The 14,821-nt window shown below is 29.4% G+C and overlaps 1 protein-coding gene across 6 annotated transcripts in view; it reads right to left on the minus strand.

Annotated features, from left to right (window-relative positions):
• Positions 1-14,821, minus strand: part of LOC122508147 (guanylate cyclase 2D-like) — a 124,382-nt gene that overhangs the window by 58,051 nt on the left and 51,510 nt on the right. For all 6 annotated transcript variants that reach the window (XR_006302198.1, XR_006302200.1, XR_006302199.1 and 3 more), the window contains exons 5-11: positions 13,711-13,837; positions 9,470-9,622; positions 8,143-8,500; positions 6,757-7,043; positions 6,279-6,384; positions 5,140-5,236; positions 4,873-5,058 (exon numbers count right to left, since the gene is read on the minus strand). Coding sequence is in view for 2 of the 6 variants with exons in the window: in XM_043621279.1 (XP_043477214.1) it covers positions 4,873-5,058; positions 5,140-5,236; positions 6,279-6,384; positions 6,757-7,043; positions 8,143-8,500; positions 9,470-9,622; positions 13,711-13,837 (1,314 nt within the window). In the remaining 4 variants the exon portion in view is untranslated. The remainder of the gene's footprint in view (positions 1-4,872; positions 5,059-5,139; positions 5,237-6,278; positions 6,385-6,756; positions 7,044-8,142; positions 8,501-9,469; positions 9,623-13,710; positions 13,838-14,821) is intronic.

Here is a 14,821-nt window from a genome sequence, read left to right on the forward strand (position 1 = left end):
CGAAGAATAAGGTAAAATCGAAAAGGCAATGTACCTCCACTGATTCCAGGCACTTACAACAATACCTCTTTCATCCATATACTCTCTCATTCTCTTCATATCCTTTCTTCTCCCTCAACTCGTTGAATTCAATTTCTCGCTTGGAAACGTGCGGATAAAACGGTATCGCAGTCAAACTGAAAATCTCAGAATGAAGCGTGACAAAAATTGTCGTCTATCCTTTATAATCCGATATCCTACACACAATACATCAAAAAACCTTGATTCCCATAACAAACCCTCACTATTTCTATAATATCACTATTTCTATTAACAAAAAGTAGAAAGAGGTACAAAAAATATTTGCAGACTATTGCAAAGTTTCACGCCTTTCATTTTACAATGGGGTCAAGTAATTTTATTTTGGTTCAGGAAAAAATTTCCCAATTGTTTTCCATCTAAAGACTTGAAAATTAGAAAATATTATAATAATATCAATAACTTGGATCGAATTATACTTGAAAAATGCTGGTCACAATCTTCAATGGCTCATAAAGTTTTTGATACAAAAAATTCTTTTAATTAAAGCTCTATAATTATTTGTTAACAAAAAAGAACTTACGAACCCTGAGATAAATTCAATTAAAAAACCCCTATTTTATCTGGGTTGCCACAAAAATTTTATTTTGTTTTCCTGATTTCCAGAAAAAAATTTCACTTTTTCCCTAACCCTAATAAATATTCTGATTTATCCTAAAAATTATTAGATACTGAGAAAAATGTTCTATAATACATTTATTTACAAATTTCTTTAATTTTAAAATTAATCGAAAACATCAATAACTTATCTTTTTAAATAAATATTTAATCATTATTATTTGTACATAGCAATTAAAATTCTTCAAAAGATTCAAAATCAAACCTTTTTAAATTCAATAAATTATATGAATATTATTATAAACACGATTTTCAACGATTTAAATTTGAAACATTTTCAAAATTCAATTATTTATAAAAATCCATGTTATTATCCATTTATGCTTTTAATATTAAATTATTATTTAAAATTTTAACTCAAATTCATTTTTAAATCAATTTTTATTATAGAAAATATCCACGAAAAATTAGTTTTTTAAATACAAAAATAAATAATTTAATATATAATTGAATGTTTTTTAAAATTTATTTTTTACGATGCATTTTATTAACACCTTTTGAAAATAATTAGGGGAGGATGGGGCAAGGATAGTTAGGTAAGACCTTTTCGGATCTAGCAGACAAACTTGATTATGTATCTGCAAATGAAAAGTATTTTTGGAAAGCCTGGTTATTTGGCTATAATTTTGCTGTACATTATTTTACTGTAGACTCAAATCCCTACGAGATACGAATGAAAAAGTAAACAAAAATTTTTAACTATCCTTGCCCCAGTACCGGGGCAAGGATAGTTAAAAGAATTCGAATGCTAAAAATGTTATAGAAAATCAGTAAATTTTTGTTTTCTTCATTTTACTGGATTTAGACTATTCAATATTGATATCCCAAGTATTAAAAATATGTATGGAACATTTTCTGAATTGCAATTATTGTATTAAAATTCATCTGAACTAGAATCAGAGGTTTAACCAATTTTTTTCAGACGACCACGAATTTCTTGGTCATAAGCTTCGTTTTCCGTATATAATTACGCACCATTATGTATATCAACCCAAAGAGAACAATTAAACACTTTTTTAAAATTTTCAATGGTATTAACATGATTTTACCGTGCCGTATTATCTCTAACTATACTTGCCCCGTGAGCCCACCCAATGGGAAGTAAACGATTGGTTCAATAATGGGCCATGCTTGGCGAACTCCGTTCCATTATTGGAACATTAATGGCAACCATCATTGGACCACCAATGGTTTAAACTTGGGATGATCACGCTACTGCCAATGATCGGTAGCCAAGCATCGGGCCAATATTAGTTGCCAAGGAATTGCCAAGGAAACAAAATCGATTTTCAAAAGCTTGATTTTTTATTGGCAGCCAACAAAAAACAAAGGTTTTGAAAATTGATTTTTCTTAATTATTAATTAAAATTTATTTTTAAAAAATATATTTTTCAAAAAATTATTTTAAAAAAAAATATATTTTTTAAAAATATATATTTTTTTAAATTAATAGAACATATTAATTTAATTTGTCACCTCTGGTAAAACAAAGATGAAAGACTGATAAATTCCCTCACTTTATATTTTACAGTGGAGGGATAACTGTGAATTTCTTTGCGAGAGAGGAGCAGGTACTTATATAGAGCCAGTGAGAAAGGTCACAAGCGAGAACAAATCACTAGCATGCACTCTGGCGGCGCTTGTCGGAACTGTTTTCTGGCGCGCATGCATATCCTGACATTATCGACACAGCGCTTGGCAACCAACGTTGCGCCACTTCCGACAAGCGCCGCCAGAGTGCATGCTAGTGATTTGTTCTCGCTTGTGACCTTTCTCACTGGCTCTATATAAGTACCTGCTTCTCTCTCGCAAAGACATTCACAGTCATCCCTCCACTGTAAAATATAAAGTGAGGGAATTTATCAGTCTTTCATCTTTGTTTTACCAGAGGTGACAAATTAAATTAATATGTTCTATTAATTTAAAAAAATTTATATTTTTAAAAAATATATTTTTTTAAAATAAATTTTTGAAAAATATATTTTTTAAAAATAAATTTTAATTAATAATTAAAAAAAATCAATTTTCAAAACCTTGGTTTTTTGTTGGCTGCCAATAAAAAATCAAGCTTTTGAAAATCGATTTTGTCTCCTTGGCAATTCCTTGGCAACTAATATTGGCCCGATGCTTGGCTACCGATCATTGGCAGTAGCGTGATCATCCCAAGTTTAAACCATTGGTGGTCCAATGATGGTTGCCAATTGTTTTGCCAAGAAAAAACCATTGGGTACCAAGCATGGCCCATTATTGAACCAATCGTTAACATTGGCAACTTCCCGTTGGGCATATTTCTGTTTTTTCTAAATTTTAAGAAATGACGTGAATTAATTTGAAAATAAATACGATATTCGTGTTCAGCAGGAAATTCCACTCCGGAAAACACTTACGTAAATAAATATTCTGAAACTCTAATGTAGAAAACAATATGATAAACATTACGTTGACATTTTAGCAAAACAGACTTTTTTCAAAAATAATCTCCCAACTTCGCAAATGGCGACAGATTGACTTGCAATTTTTACAATCATCTTTTGGTGTTAAAACGCGAATATACTATGAATTACGCGATTTTTGAGCAAGCCGTCTAAGCATAACAACAACTAACTATCCTTGCCCCTTAACTATCCTTGCCCCATCCTCCCCTAATTATTTTTAAGGAATTTAATTAAAATTTTACTGAAATTTATTATATTAAAGAAATTTATAACAATTTTTGAAAATAATTGAAAACTTTTTGAAGAATTTTATTAAAACTCTTAAAAATAATTTCTGAAAAGAATTTAAATAATAATTTACAAAAATAATTGAATTCATCAGAAGAATTTTATTAAATTTTGTTTAAATGATGGAAATTTTGCCGCAATAACTTTATTAAAATTTTTGACACTAATTTTTGAAAGAATTTAAAAGGATTATTTCGTCAAGTTTTAATAAAATTTTTAAGAATAAGTAAATTCTGCAATGAAAATAATTGAATTCCTAAATAAAATTTTATTATTTATAAAAATAATTGAATGTTTTTGTAGAATTGTATCAAACAATTTTTCAATAATTAAATTATTTGATAAATTTTATGAAAATAGCAAATATTGAAATTCATTGAATTGCAATAAACTTTTGAAAATAGTTGAAATTTTGCAAAGAATTTTATTTAAATTTTTGAAAATAATTCAACTTTTGGTGAAAAATTTTGCTATTTATGAAGAAAATTGAATTCTTGACGAGATATTCGTTAAAATTTTTGAAAATAATTGAATTCTTGTGATGAATATTGTTATTTATATTCGAATAATTGAATTTCTGTGAAGAATTTTGTTATTTGTCAAGATAATTGCGTTAAAACTTTTAAAATAATGAAATAATATTAAAAAATCCATTCTTGTCAGAAATAGAACACAACAATTCAGAATTTTCTTCTCAATTCTAAAAATTAAATTTTTTACAGTACTCTTAATAAATATCCCTGACTTTTTTCTGATTTTCCTGACAAATTCTATTTTCCCTAACATTTCCCTGATTTCCCTAATTTCCCTGACCTGTGTCAGAAATTATATTAAGCTTCTTATTTCTTTTCCATTAAGCATCGTATCGATTTATTTTATTTTTAATTTTTCTATACTTTTTTAAATCTCCTAAATGAAAAGAGTGAATTTTTATGCCGAGCAGGTAGATTTATTTCATAAACGCTTTCGATTTAAGCTTTAAAGTAGATGTCGTTCTCTTTAAACGCGATTTTTATTTCTTTCAACATTCACTTAAAAAGTGATGTTGATTTAACGAACTGGAAACAAGCGAGCGGCAATAATCACTAGTACTTCGCTTGATTCGTGTTAAAATTATTTTCAATCCAGTGCTCATAAAAAGAACCGATCTTCTCTTCTTCTTCTTCTTCTTCTTCCTCCGAAAAGGAAAAAAAATTGCACCAAACTTTTTTTTGTCTCTAATTCTTGTTATTTAAATTCCAATCGTACAATTTTATTGGATTTTATATTTTTGAAAATTTCTCATTTCATCGGTATTTATATTATATTTATATCGGCATTTAAGAAACGATAAAAAAAGGATAAAAACATTTGTACCGATAAAAAAAAATGAGAGATGTTTTATAAAATTTGTTGAAATAAATTTTAATGATGGTAAAAATTTGGTCATAAAAAATATTTGAAAAGTACTCACATTATATCTAACTCGAGGGTCATTGAGAATTGCATGCCTCGCAAGACTTCCATTACTAGCTTGTAGATGTGGCCTCAACGATCCAACGCTTCCTTGTAGAAGATCTGGTTTTTCCACCTCCGGTCCTCCAAAGTCTTGCAGCTGCTGCAACCAACAACACAACATCGCTTCTATCCCCTCATCAACCTGCAAAATTATTTCCACATAAACAAATTTTCCCCAAAAAATTATCACATTATGTTAAAATTTAATCTTTAATTCTCTTACCCTTCTCGGATCGGGTACTTGCGGGAAAACAAAGTCAGAAGTTGTCAAGATTATCTTGTACGGACCCTTCGACATTCTTTTTTTCATTAAATGCCTCCTAAAAAACGTGTTTTCAGCATTACTTTTTAAATAAAAATTAATTATTAATTTATTTTTATTTACTAAATTTTATTTATAAATAGTGAAGATATACACAAAATAGGTAAGAAATAGAATATTAAAATGTTTGAAAAAAAGAAATATAGAATCTAAAATCAAAATAGCCAATAAACGATTTCTATACATTTCAATCAAATTTTAACGCTTCAATTATTTGAAAACAATTTTATAGACTATATGTAATAACAGGATATCAACAAACTGTTCACTTTGATCAATTAAATCATCCGAATTTCACACATTCAGAATGAAATTCCACTATTGTCTAACAAATCAGTTATTACAAAATACAAATCTATTATAAATCAAAGAAAATTCGTTTATTGTGAAGCAAATGCCATTGATACACCTAATGAAATTTCAATGTGAAATCAATAGTCGATTATCATTGTATAATTTTCAGTTCTCTATTTTGCATTTTTGTAATTTTATTTAAAAACAAAATTTAATTACTATAAAAGTGAAAAAGCGTACAATTGATTTAACTTTTTTTGTAATTTATAAACATTAAAGTTCATATAATATAAAGTATGAAGAAAATTATCAATCCTCCAAGTCAGAAATTTAAACTTGCGGGCTTGATAATTTTTTTGATATTTTATATATGCTTTTACCGAGTGATAAATTGATGAGAATTGATGAGAATTGATAAGAATTGTAGAAATAAAATACACAACATTAATTTGAAAAATTCAAGTCAAACAAATTATTTAAAAACGATTTCAAGTTATTAAACTAGAGAGTTAAATTTGACTTTTATGACAAATAATTATTGTTATGTATATTAACACCAACATTTGGCGAACTGTAGTCCATTTGGCAAGTGGTTTAAGTGTATTTCAATATTCCATAAATCAAAATGTAAATCAAAATTTGAATTGCAAAACAAGGATTGTACAGAGAACATAGGGAATCAAGTCTCGGTTTTCTCTAATGTAAATGATTGACTGCGAAATAATTTAACGTGAGTTATACATTACCGTATCAACGCCGCGGTAACAATGGCGATGAGGCCAAATAGAAGAGAACTCATTATAATAGCTACGATATGTGCAGTTCGTAATGGTATTCCTGGTAGGTCGCCATCTAAATTACACACAAAATTACAAATATTAATTATATATATATCAGATCAAAAGCCACATGTACCGATAATTTATTATCAAATCCATATGCCACTCAGAAGAAGGAATGAAAAATTTACGATTTTTAAGTAGTTGTTAATTTAATGATGTTATTAAAATACGTTTTCCTCAATCTTTCCTTCAATGATAATCTCTTAGCTTTCAAGATTCTAAATCTACTTTATACTTTTGCCTCGCCTTTATAATCCGTACCCATCAGAGAACTCCAGACATTAAGGCATCAATTATGTAAAAAAGTGTCGAAATGGTACTTGAGATTTTCACCAAGAAAAGCTTCTTATCATTAACATATATTGGTTTATCGATTACTTACAGGAGCATTCGCCTTGATTTTCGCAAAGTACAATGATCTCATCGTCGGCAAATGTGTTTTGAACAATTTCCTTAATGACGAGTTGTTCCCTTTGTTCAAAGACAATTAAAATTGGTTCCCAATCATTCTCGTTGAGATTCAGTAATGCAAAAGTAAACATTTTGTTGTTCCATTGATTTAAACTCGTGTTGTCACGAATTAAAATTTCCAATGATTCCTCTAAATGCTCAAATATATTTGGCACTGTGAAATCTGACCTACCACTGAATATCCTTTGCACATCGTATCTGCAATTGAAAAACAAATTCTGCATTCTCTCTCGGTATTTACAATATGTAAATATTTAGAGAATTTTTATAAATATTCTAAATACTGAGAGAGAACTCTTGCCCGATAAATAATTTTCACTCATAAACAGATAAACAGACATTGGTTGAACAATTTTTAAAGAAATGTTTCATTGTGACATAAACAAAGTTCGAGTTAGATACTTTTTAAAAGTCTTTGTATTTTTAAAAATGAAATTCAATCACTTTGAAATTTTTGGAAATGTTCCAATTTTAAGTTTGTGATAAATAAAACGATTTGAGCAAAACCCAATCGCTCGGTAAAGTGAAAACTTTTCTCTTTGTGTTTTGAGAGGTGGAATCGTAGCAAAATTATAGTTTTCAGAAGCTAAAGTATTATAAATGGAATTTATTTATTTATAAGTCGAAAAGAATTCTTGATAAAAAGAGGATTTAAAATTTTATTTATTACGTTTATCTTATAACGGGTACTTAATTGATTTTATTCTCTCACTGCTACTAATTTTCAATAATTCAAATTTATTTGAAATCTCTTCTTAAATTTCTAACCATACTGTAACATAACAGGTTATGAAACCGCAAACTGTCAAATTTCTTGATAATTGAAATTTAAACTGTCATCTTCGGAATTTTTAGTTGTAAAACTTATGAAATAAGTATTTTTTAATTGTGTAATTTTCTTCAGTTAACTTTTATATCATCCGTTGAAAAATGGATATAAATATTGGACAAAAATAACATTTACGTTCGAGGAACATTCCTAAAACATTTCATGAGTGCCAAATTAAAATTTGATGATCTAGAAACTTTTTTTTAACATGAAATATTTACAGTACGTTATTTGGCAAACATTAAACGTTTTAGGAACGTTTCCCGAACGTAAACAATTTTTTTGCCCACTAGGATGAGTTTCGCAACTAAAGATTCCGAAGGTGACAGTCGAGTTAATGTCAATTTCCAGGAAACCTCCTTCGGGGAATAAACGAGACTTCTTTATTCAGAATATAAATATTTTTGAAAAAGAACTCTAGCTTCTAATAAAAAATAAAATAAAAGAAATAAAAAATGTAATATTTACGTTTGATCGACAGGTACAACGGCCAGTAGATTGGTCAGCATGGCTTTGCTCAAATTCGTCGGTGGTTTAAATCGGCTGGACGACTCTCCTCCCTTCGATCGTTGTGGTTCGTTCGACTGAGCATCAGATACGTTCGGGATAGAAAAATTGGAAGACTGAGGGGAGCTCGTGAACGGCACCAAAATTGGAAGGGTGGTGGTTGCTGTCGAAATATTTTCAGGGATAAAGAAGTCCGAATTTACAGGTTGAATTAATATGATCACGGGATGTGACAGGCGAGACTCTTGAAGTATCGCGTCCATCTCGACCAGTATGCGACTCGTATAGTTATTCTCCAGGGGCAAACAAAAAAGTACGGCTGAAATAGAAATACAAATAATATCATTTTCGGTTTCTGTCACATTATTATTTCAATAAGAGAGAATATTTTTATAGTAAACAAATTTTATTGGTAAATTCTAGTTCCTTTTCTATCAGAAATGTGAGAGTTATTTTTATTTGTAGTATTTGTAATTTTAATAAAATTGATAATATTTATAGTTACATGTTGCAGTTGCTTATAAAGAAATTCGAGTTTTGTTTATAAAAAGCGAGACAGTTTTTGCAAATTAAAATTGGCGTATAGTTGTGGTTACGTTACACAAGTGCTTTTATGTAAATGGAATAACTAAATCATTGTGATATATTTATGACCCTTTTAACAGATTTATGCCGCTTTCAACATTTGCAAATTTTACCAGTCACTTTCATTAGGAAAATAAAAATTATATTCATTACAAATTACAAAAATTAATTATATTTAATAATTTATATTACAACTTTTATTATCATTTTATTTTAAATCTATATTCTCATTTTACGAGTACGGAATTTAAGAATCGATCAACATTAAAATATTTTCAACTAAGTGCCAAGTATACAAATATTTATTATATTTTATAAACATGTTTTTGAGTTTAGTAAAGGAGTTTGCTACTTGAAAGCAAATGGTTATAAATCACTTTGTTTTCGTTCAACGAAATATTTATCACAACTTTTTGAGTTTTATCAGATGAGAAATTTTTGTTTTGGTATAAGTGCAACTTGATTTATCTCAAAACTATAACTAAAATAATTAGAAACTTCACACAGTAGGAGTAAGAAGTTGGATTTAAATTTGCAATCGCAGTACTAGTGGTATTAATGGAATCATAATTGGTCGTTGACTTTGACAGAAACGATAACTTACTTAAATGAGAATAAAGCCGTTTGCGGTTAATATAATACTCTGCGAAGTGATCTACATGGGTCTCCTTTGTCCGAAGCTAATTAAATGGCAAATGCTTACCTCTACATGGAATTGTGATCAAAGGTCTTAAGGAATCCTGAATTTGCTTGGGACTATCGGAATATTGTAGGACAATACGATGTCTAGGCACGATACCAATATTTCCCAAAGCTCCGACAACAGCTCTGTCCAAATTCGACCATAAAATATCATCTGAAATATAGATAAGTTTCGTTATTCAGCAAACTGTACATGGTAACAATTTCAAACTCTATTGTTAGACACGTAGATTCACAAAGTTATTTTATTTAAAATTAAATTGATTCTCAGATCTTTCTCAGCCTTTCCGATTTGGGTTGGAATATTACTAGGTAGGTTCCATTTGCAGCATACAAAAATGAAAAGTAAATCTATAAATCTTATTTGCAATACGAGATTATCAAATGAAAATAAATCATCAGTTGCTTGAATCAAAAAAGTTTTCTGTTCAATATAAACAATTTTGAAAAGCATTTCATAAATTTAGCTGTAATTTTGTAACTAATAATCGGATTTACATATTGATCCTTTGGATTAAGGCTTACGTGTGACTAAATGAAGTGAATGAAGTAAATTTCCAAACGGAGAGTATATCCCATTAAAGTATAATCCTTGAATTAATAATTAATTCTATTAATTAATTAATTAATTAATTAATAATTTCACAGAATATCTATTTTGTTCGAAAAACATGTATAAAAGAGTGAATTAATTTAGCCCTTCATTTAATAAAAGAAGCAATAAAAAATAAATTAAAAATTGCAATTTAATGTATAGAAAAAAAGGATGGTGTGTAATTAATAAAGAAGTGAAAATAAATTAAACATGAATTTTACTCTTGTGGTTTGGAACAAAATGCAGCAAGTGGTTCGCTTTAAGTGTAAAATAAGGGAAGTGGTAAGTCTTTAGATAAATGGCCTCTCGGATGGACGGAAGCCCTTACTCTGAGCAATTAAGATGTGATATATCTTCATACAAGTATCCAGAAGACACCCCTTCTCTATTTGGTTTAATTATACTCCACTTTCATTTAATATATTATTAACATTTCACTTTTCTAGCTCAACGAGGAATTTTAACAAGTATATTATTTATGCAGGTAATTGTTATTATTTATTTATATCTATAATAATAAACACGACTGTATATAACAGTAAACTACTTATTATGGAGGATTTTAGCAATCATTTTCATTCTCATTATACTATTATCTTCATTATTATAATTATCTATTTTTATTCTATTGTCCCAGTTTTGACAAGCGCAAAAAAATTCATTTACATCCTCACCTATTAATACCAGCAATGTGTTTGTCAGTTCTAGAAAAAATATATCAAGCTATGTTTTTCATTCTGTCCAATGGTATCTGAAAAGATTCTAAAGCTTTGAAAGGATTTCCAGTGAATCCAGACAATTTTCAGGGACTTTAAAAGATTGTGAGGACTTTCAGGAAAGTAGAATAAATTTGTGGTTCTTTCAATTTTCGACACACTTAACATTTTAATATATTCAATCTACAGGAAGATCAGAAACTATCTACCCAATGGGAAGTAAACGATTGGTTCAATAATGGGCCATGCTTGGCGAACTCCGTTCCATTATTGGAACATTAATGGCAACCATCATTGGACCACCAATGGTTTAAACTTGGGATGATCACGCTACTGCCAATGATCGGTAGCCAAGCATCGGGCCAATATTAGTTGCCAAGGAATTGCCAAGGAAACAAAATCGATTTTTAAAAGCTTGATTTTTTATTGGCAGCCAACAAAAAACCAAGGTTTTGAAAATTGATTTTTTTTAATTATTAATTAAAATTTATTTTCAAAAAATATATTTTTCAAAAATTAATTTTAAAAAAATATATTTTTCAAAAATATATATTTTTTTAAATTAATAGAACATATTAATTTAATTTGTCACCTCTGGTAAAACAAAGATGAAAGACTGATAAATTCCCTCACTTTATATCTTACAGTGGAGGGATAACTGTGAATGTCTTTGCGAGAGAGGAGCAGGTACTTATATAGAGCCAGTGAAACAGGTCACAAGCGAGAAGAAATCACTAGCATGCACTCTGGCGGCGCTTGTCGGAAGTGGCGCAACGTTGGTTGCCAAGCGCTGTGTCGATAACGTCAGGATATGCATGCGCGCCAGAAAACAGTTCCGACAAGCGCCGCCAGAGTGCATGCTAGTGATTTCTTCTCGCTTGTGACCTGTTTCACTGGCTCTATATAAGTACCTGCTCCTCTCTCGCAAAGACATTCACAGTTATCCCTCCACTGTAAGATATAAAGTGAGGGAATTTATCAGTCTTTCATCTTTGTTTTACCAGAGGTGACAAATTAAATTAATATGTTCTATCAATTTAAAAAAAAATATATATTTTTGAAAAATATTTTTTTTTTTAAATAAATTTTTGAAAAATATATTTTAATTAATAATTTAAAAAATCAATTTTCAAAACCTTGGTTTTTTGTTGGCTGCCAATAAAAAATCAAGCTTTTGAAAATCGATTTTGTTTCCTTGGCAATTCCTTGGCAACTAATATTGGCCCGATGCTTGGCTACCGATCATTGGCAGTAGCGTGATCATCCCAAGTTTAAACCATTGGTGGTCCAATGATGGTTGCCAATTGTTTTGCCAAGAAAAAACCATTGGGTACCAAGCATGGCCCATTATTGAACCAATCGTTAACATTGGCAACTTCCCGTTGGGTAATATCAAGTAAATTTACAAGTTTATGTAGTGTCACGTACTTGTAGCTAAATTAATTATATAGTTATTGACGAGAAACATAACTTTATAACTTCTAATCTCTTAATACTCGGAACCAATTCTAATTAAAGATGCAAAAATCATACCTACTCGAATAAAAATAAAAGTTACCTTCAATCATGATATTTAAAATTAAATTTCAATTAGATAATTATTTATTTCCAGATTTGAAATTATTTCTATAATAATCTATTATTAGAAAGATAGAGTAATTAAAGTGATAACAATTAGTTGACGATTAATTTTTGTGAAAATGGTCTGAGGACAATTATAGGATAAAGTATTAATGTGTGCGGTTTTCGAGATTAGACTAACATTTCATATATGGTTTACTTGAATATCGATTAAATCTGGTAAATGGAGTTGATCTATATCTAATACGGCAAACTATGATAGAGACAAAATAGTCTTTCATGCTTGTGTACACTTATGTGCAAACAGAGTATAGAATTTAATTAATGTGCACAGGTACATAATTGTGAGCACTTAAGGCCATCATTCTGCTGTGGGATAAATTTAACATAAACTCGATTAAATAACTATACAGAGTTTATGTATGGATTAATATCTAAATAATACCTATATATACATACTCTCCACAGATTATCAATTACACAGTTTCCAAATATTATATCCTACATTATTATTCATTTTATTTGGGTAATTATTTTTAATGCACTGTGCGAATGGATGGATTATTTCGATGTTGTAAAATAATTATTCTTTTCTGAAAAAATAATTAAAAATAACTGACGGAAATTAGGAGATAGATAACTCTCAGATTGAGTTGGGATTTACTGCTTAATTTAAATTGCCATTAAAAGTTTATAAATATTCCAAATTGGTAGTACACTGACAAATGATACGGTCAGGGATTATTAATCATAAACCGTCTAGAATCTAGATAGTTTCCCAAACACTTGGGGGCTTGATTTTTGATAAATGGATGACAGCATTCGAATGCAGGTCAACCCTGTACTCAATTTTGAGGAGCCAAGTTGGGAAGGAGGCATAACATGCTTTAAAGTTCGGAGAGGAAGTCGGAAGATGGTTAAGTCTTACAATAATCAATAAACTGTTATGTTCATTGGACGGTGAGAGACGGACTAAAAAAACCTTCAGGACCTCGTTAAGAAAGCAAAGGCAGAGCAAGCAGAAGCTAACAAGGGCGTTGCGCGCTCGGAGAGTTTTCGTAAGGGAAAACCAAGAAGATGGAGAAAACCGAAGAGTTTTTTTACCAGCATCAGTTTAGGGTCAACAATAAGGGTTGTAGATGCAACCTGCAGAGATCTTCTGACAGAAATTGGAAGATGTTTCAGAAAAAAGTCTAATACTTGTAATACAAACTCAAGAGGTAACGGCAATCTTTCTTTCTCACACCAAGGCATATTAAATAAGAACTTCGTTTAACATTGTCTTTCTTTACCTGATTTGCATATCTACTCGATCCATATAAAGATAAATACAATTAATTGATTTCTTACCTGAACTTATAATCGCCACCGATTTCCATCGAAAATGCCGAAACATTTCTGTTATCGAGTTAGCCATTGTTAACAGAGAAGGCGAAAGTCTAATGATTGACGAAAATTCTGCATCCTCTTGCGCTCTCTGAAACACATTTTAACAAAAACAGGATCGTTAGAATTTACATAAAATAATTTTCATAAATAACATCATTTTTTATTCTAAAAATGTTAAACACATGAATAAAATTATAATAATACAATTTTTGACTTTAAAACTTCTCCTCCATAATAGGACAATCTTTAAATTGTGAAATTTCCATATTTTGAAAGTGCAGTGCATCATTTTTGAAATATTAACTTCTTATCTAGAGTGTAACATTCCTCGACGATATACATTTATCTTAATGTCACACGAAAAGTAAGATAAATAACCAATCCATAAAAGAATCACGCTTTTCTAACACTATTATCATTATCGCCTCCTCTTATATCATACTTTTCGTTCTTATTATTACAGAATAATAAAAAGCAAATTTTTTTCTTTAACACAATTATCTCTTTTTCTTTTGAAAGATTACGTCTTGCGGATTTGAGAATATTTTTATCCTGGGAAATAGGGAATTTAAGAGGGGTTGTAAATTATGGTAATACAAAAAGAAGGAAAATCATAACTCTTGTAATTAAGGAAAATCCTGAACAATTTATTTAGGGTCCAATATATATTATTTATGGAAAAAAGATAAAAAGTAAAGGACGAAAAATATTTGATGCATGTCAGGAAAAAAGGTCCTTTGTTGAAAAATGTGGTTAGACTTTGACCCAACTATTTTTTTTTTATTTTATATGCACCGTTCGACATGGCAACAACATTTCCGCTGTAATAGATATTCATTCTTTGCTCCCTTTCCAAAGAGACATATTTGCTTGTGAAAAATACGCTTCTTTGAACACTGCGACATAATTATAGAGACCCACTTATTAATACCACGTTAAATAATCGATGCCAAGAAATATAACTTTAGTTTGCGATTACTTTAAAACAGAAAAATTTTTTTTTCAAATTTCCAAAGACACACATCTCAATCAGAATAATTTTTAATTAAAACTAATTATATTTCATATTTTC

This window comes from Leptopilina heterotoma, unplaced genomic scaffold, assembly GCF_015476425.1.
Source record: "Leptopilina heterotoma isolate Lh14 unplaced genomic scaffold, ASM1547642v1 Lhet_53, whole genome shotgun sequence".
Taxonomy (NCBI): domain Eukaryota; kingdom Metazoa; phylum Arthropoda; class Insecta; order Hymenoptera; family Figitidae; genus Leptopilina; species Leptopilina heterotoma.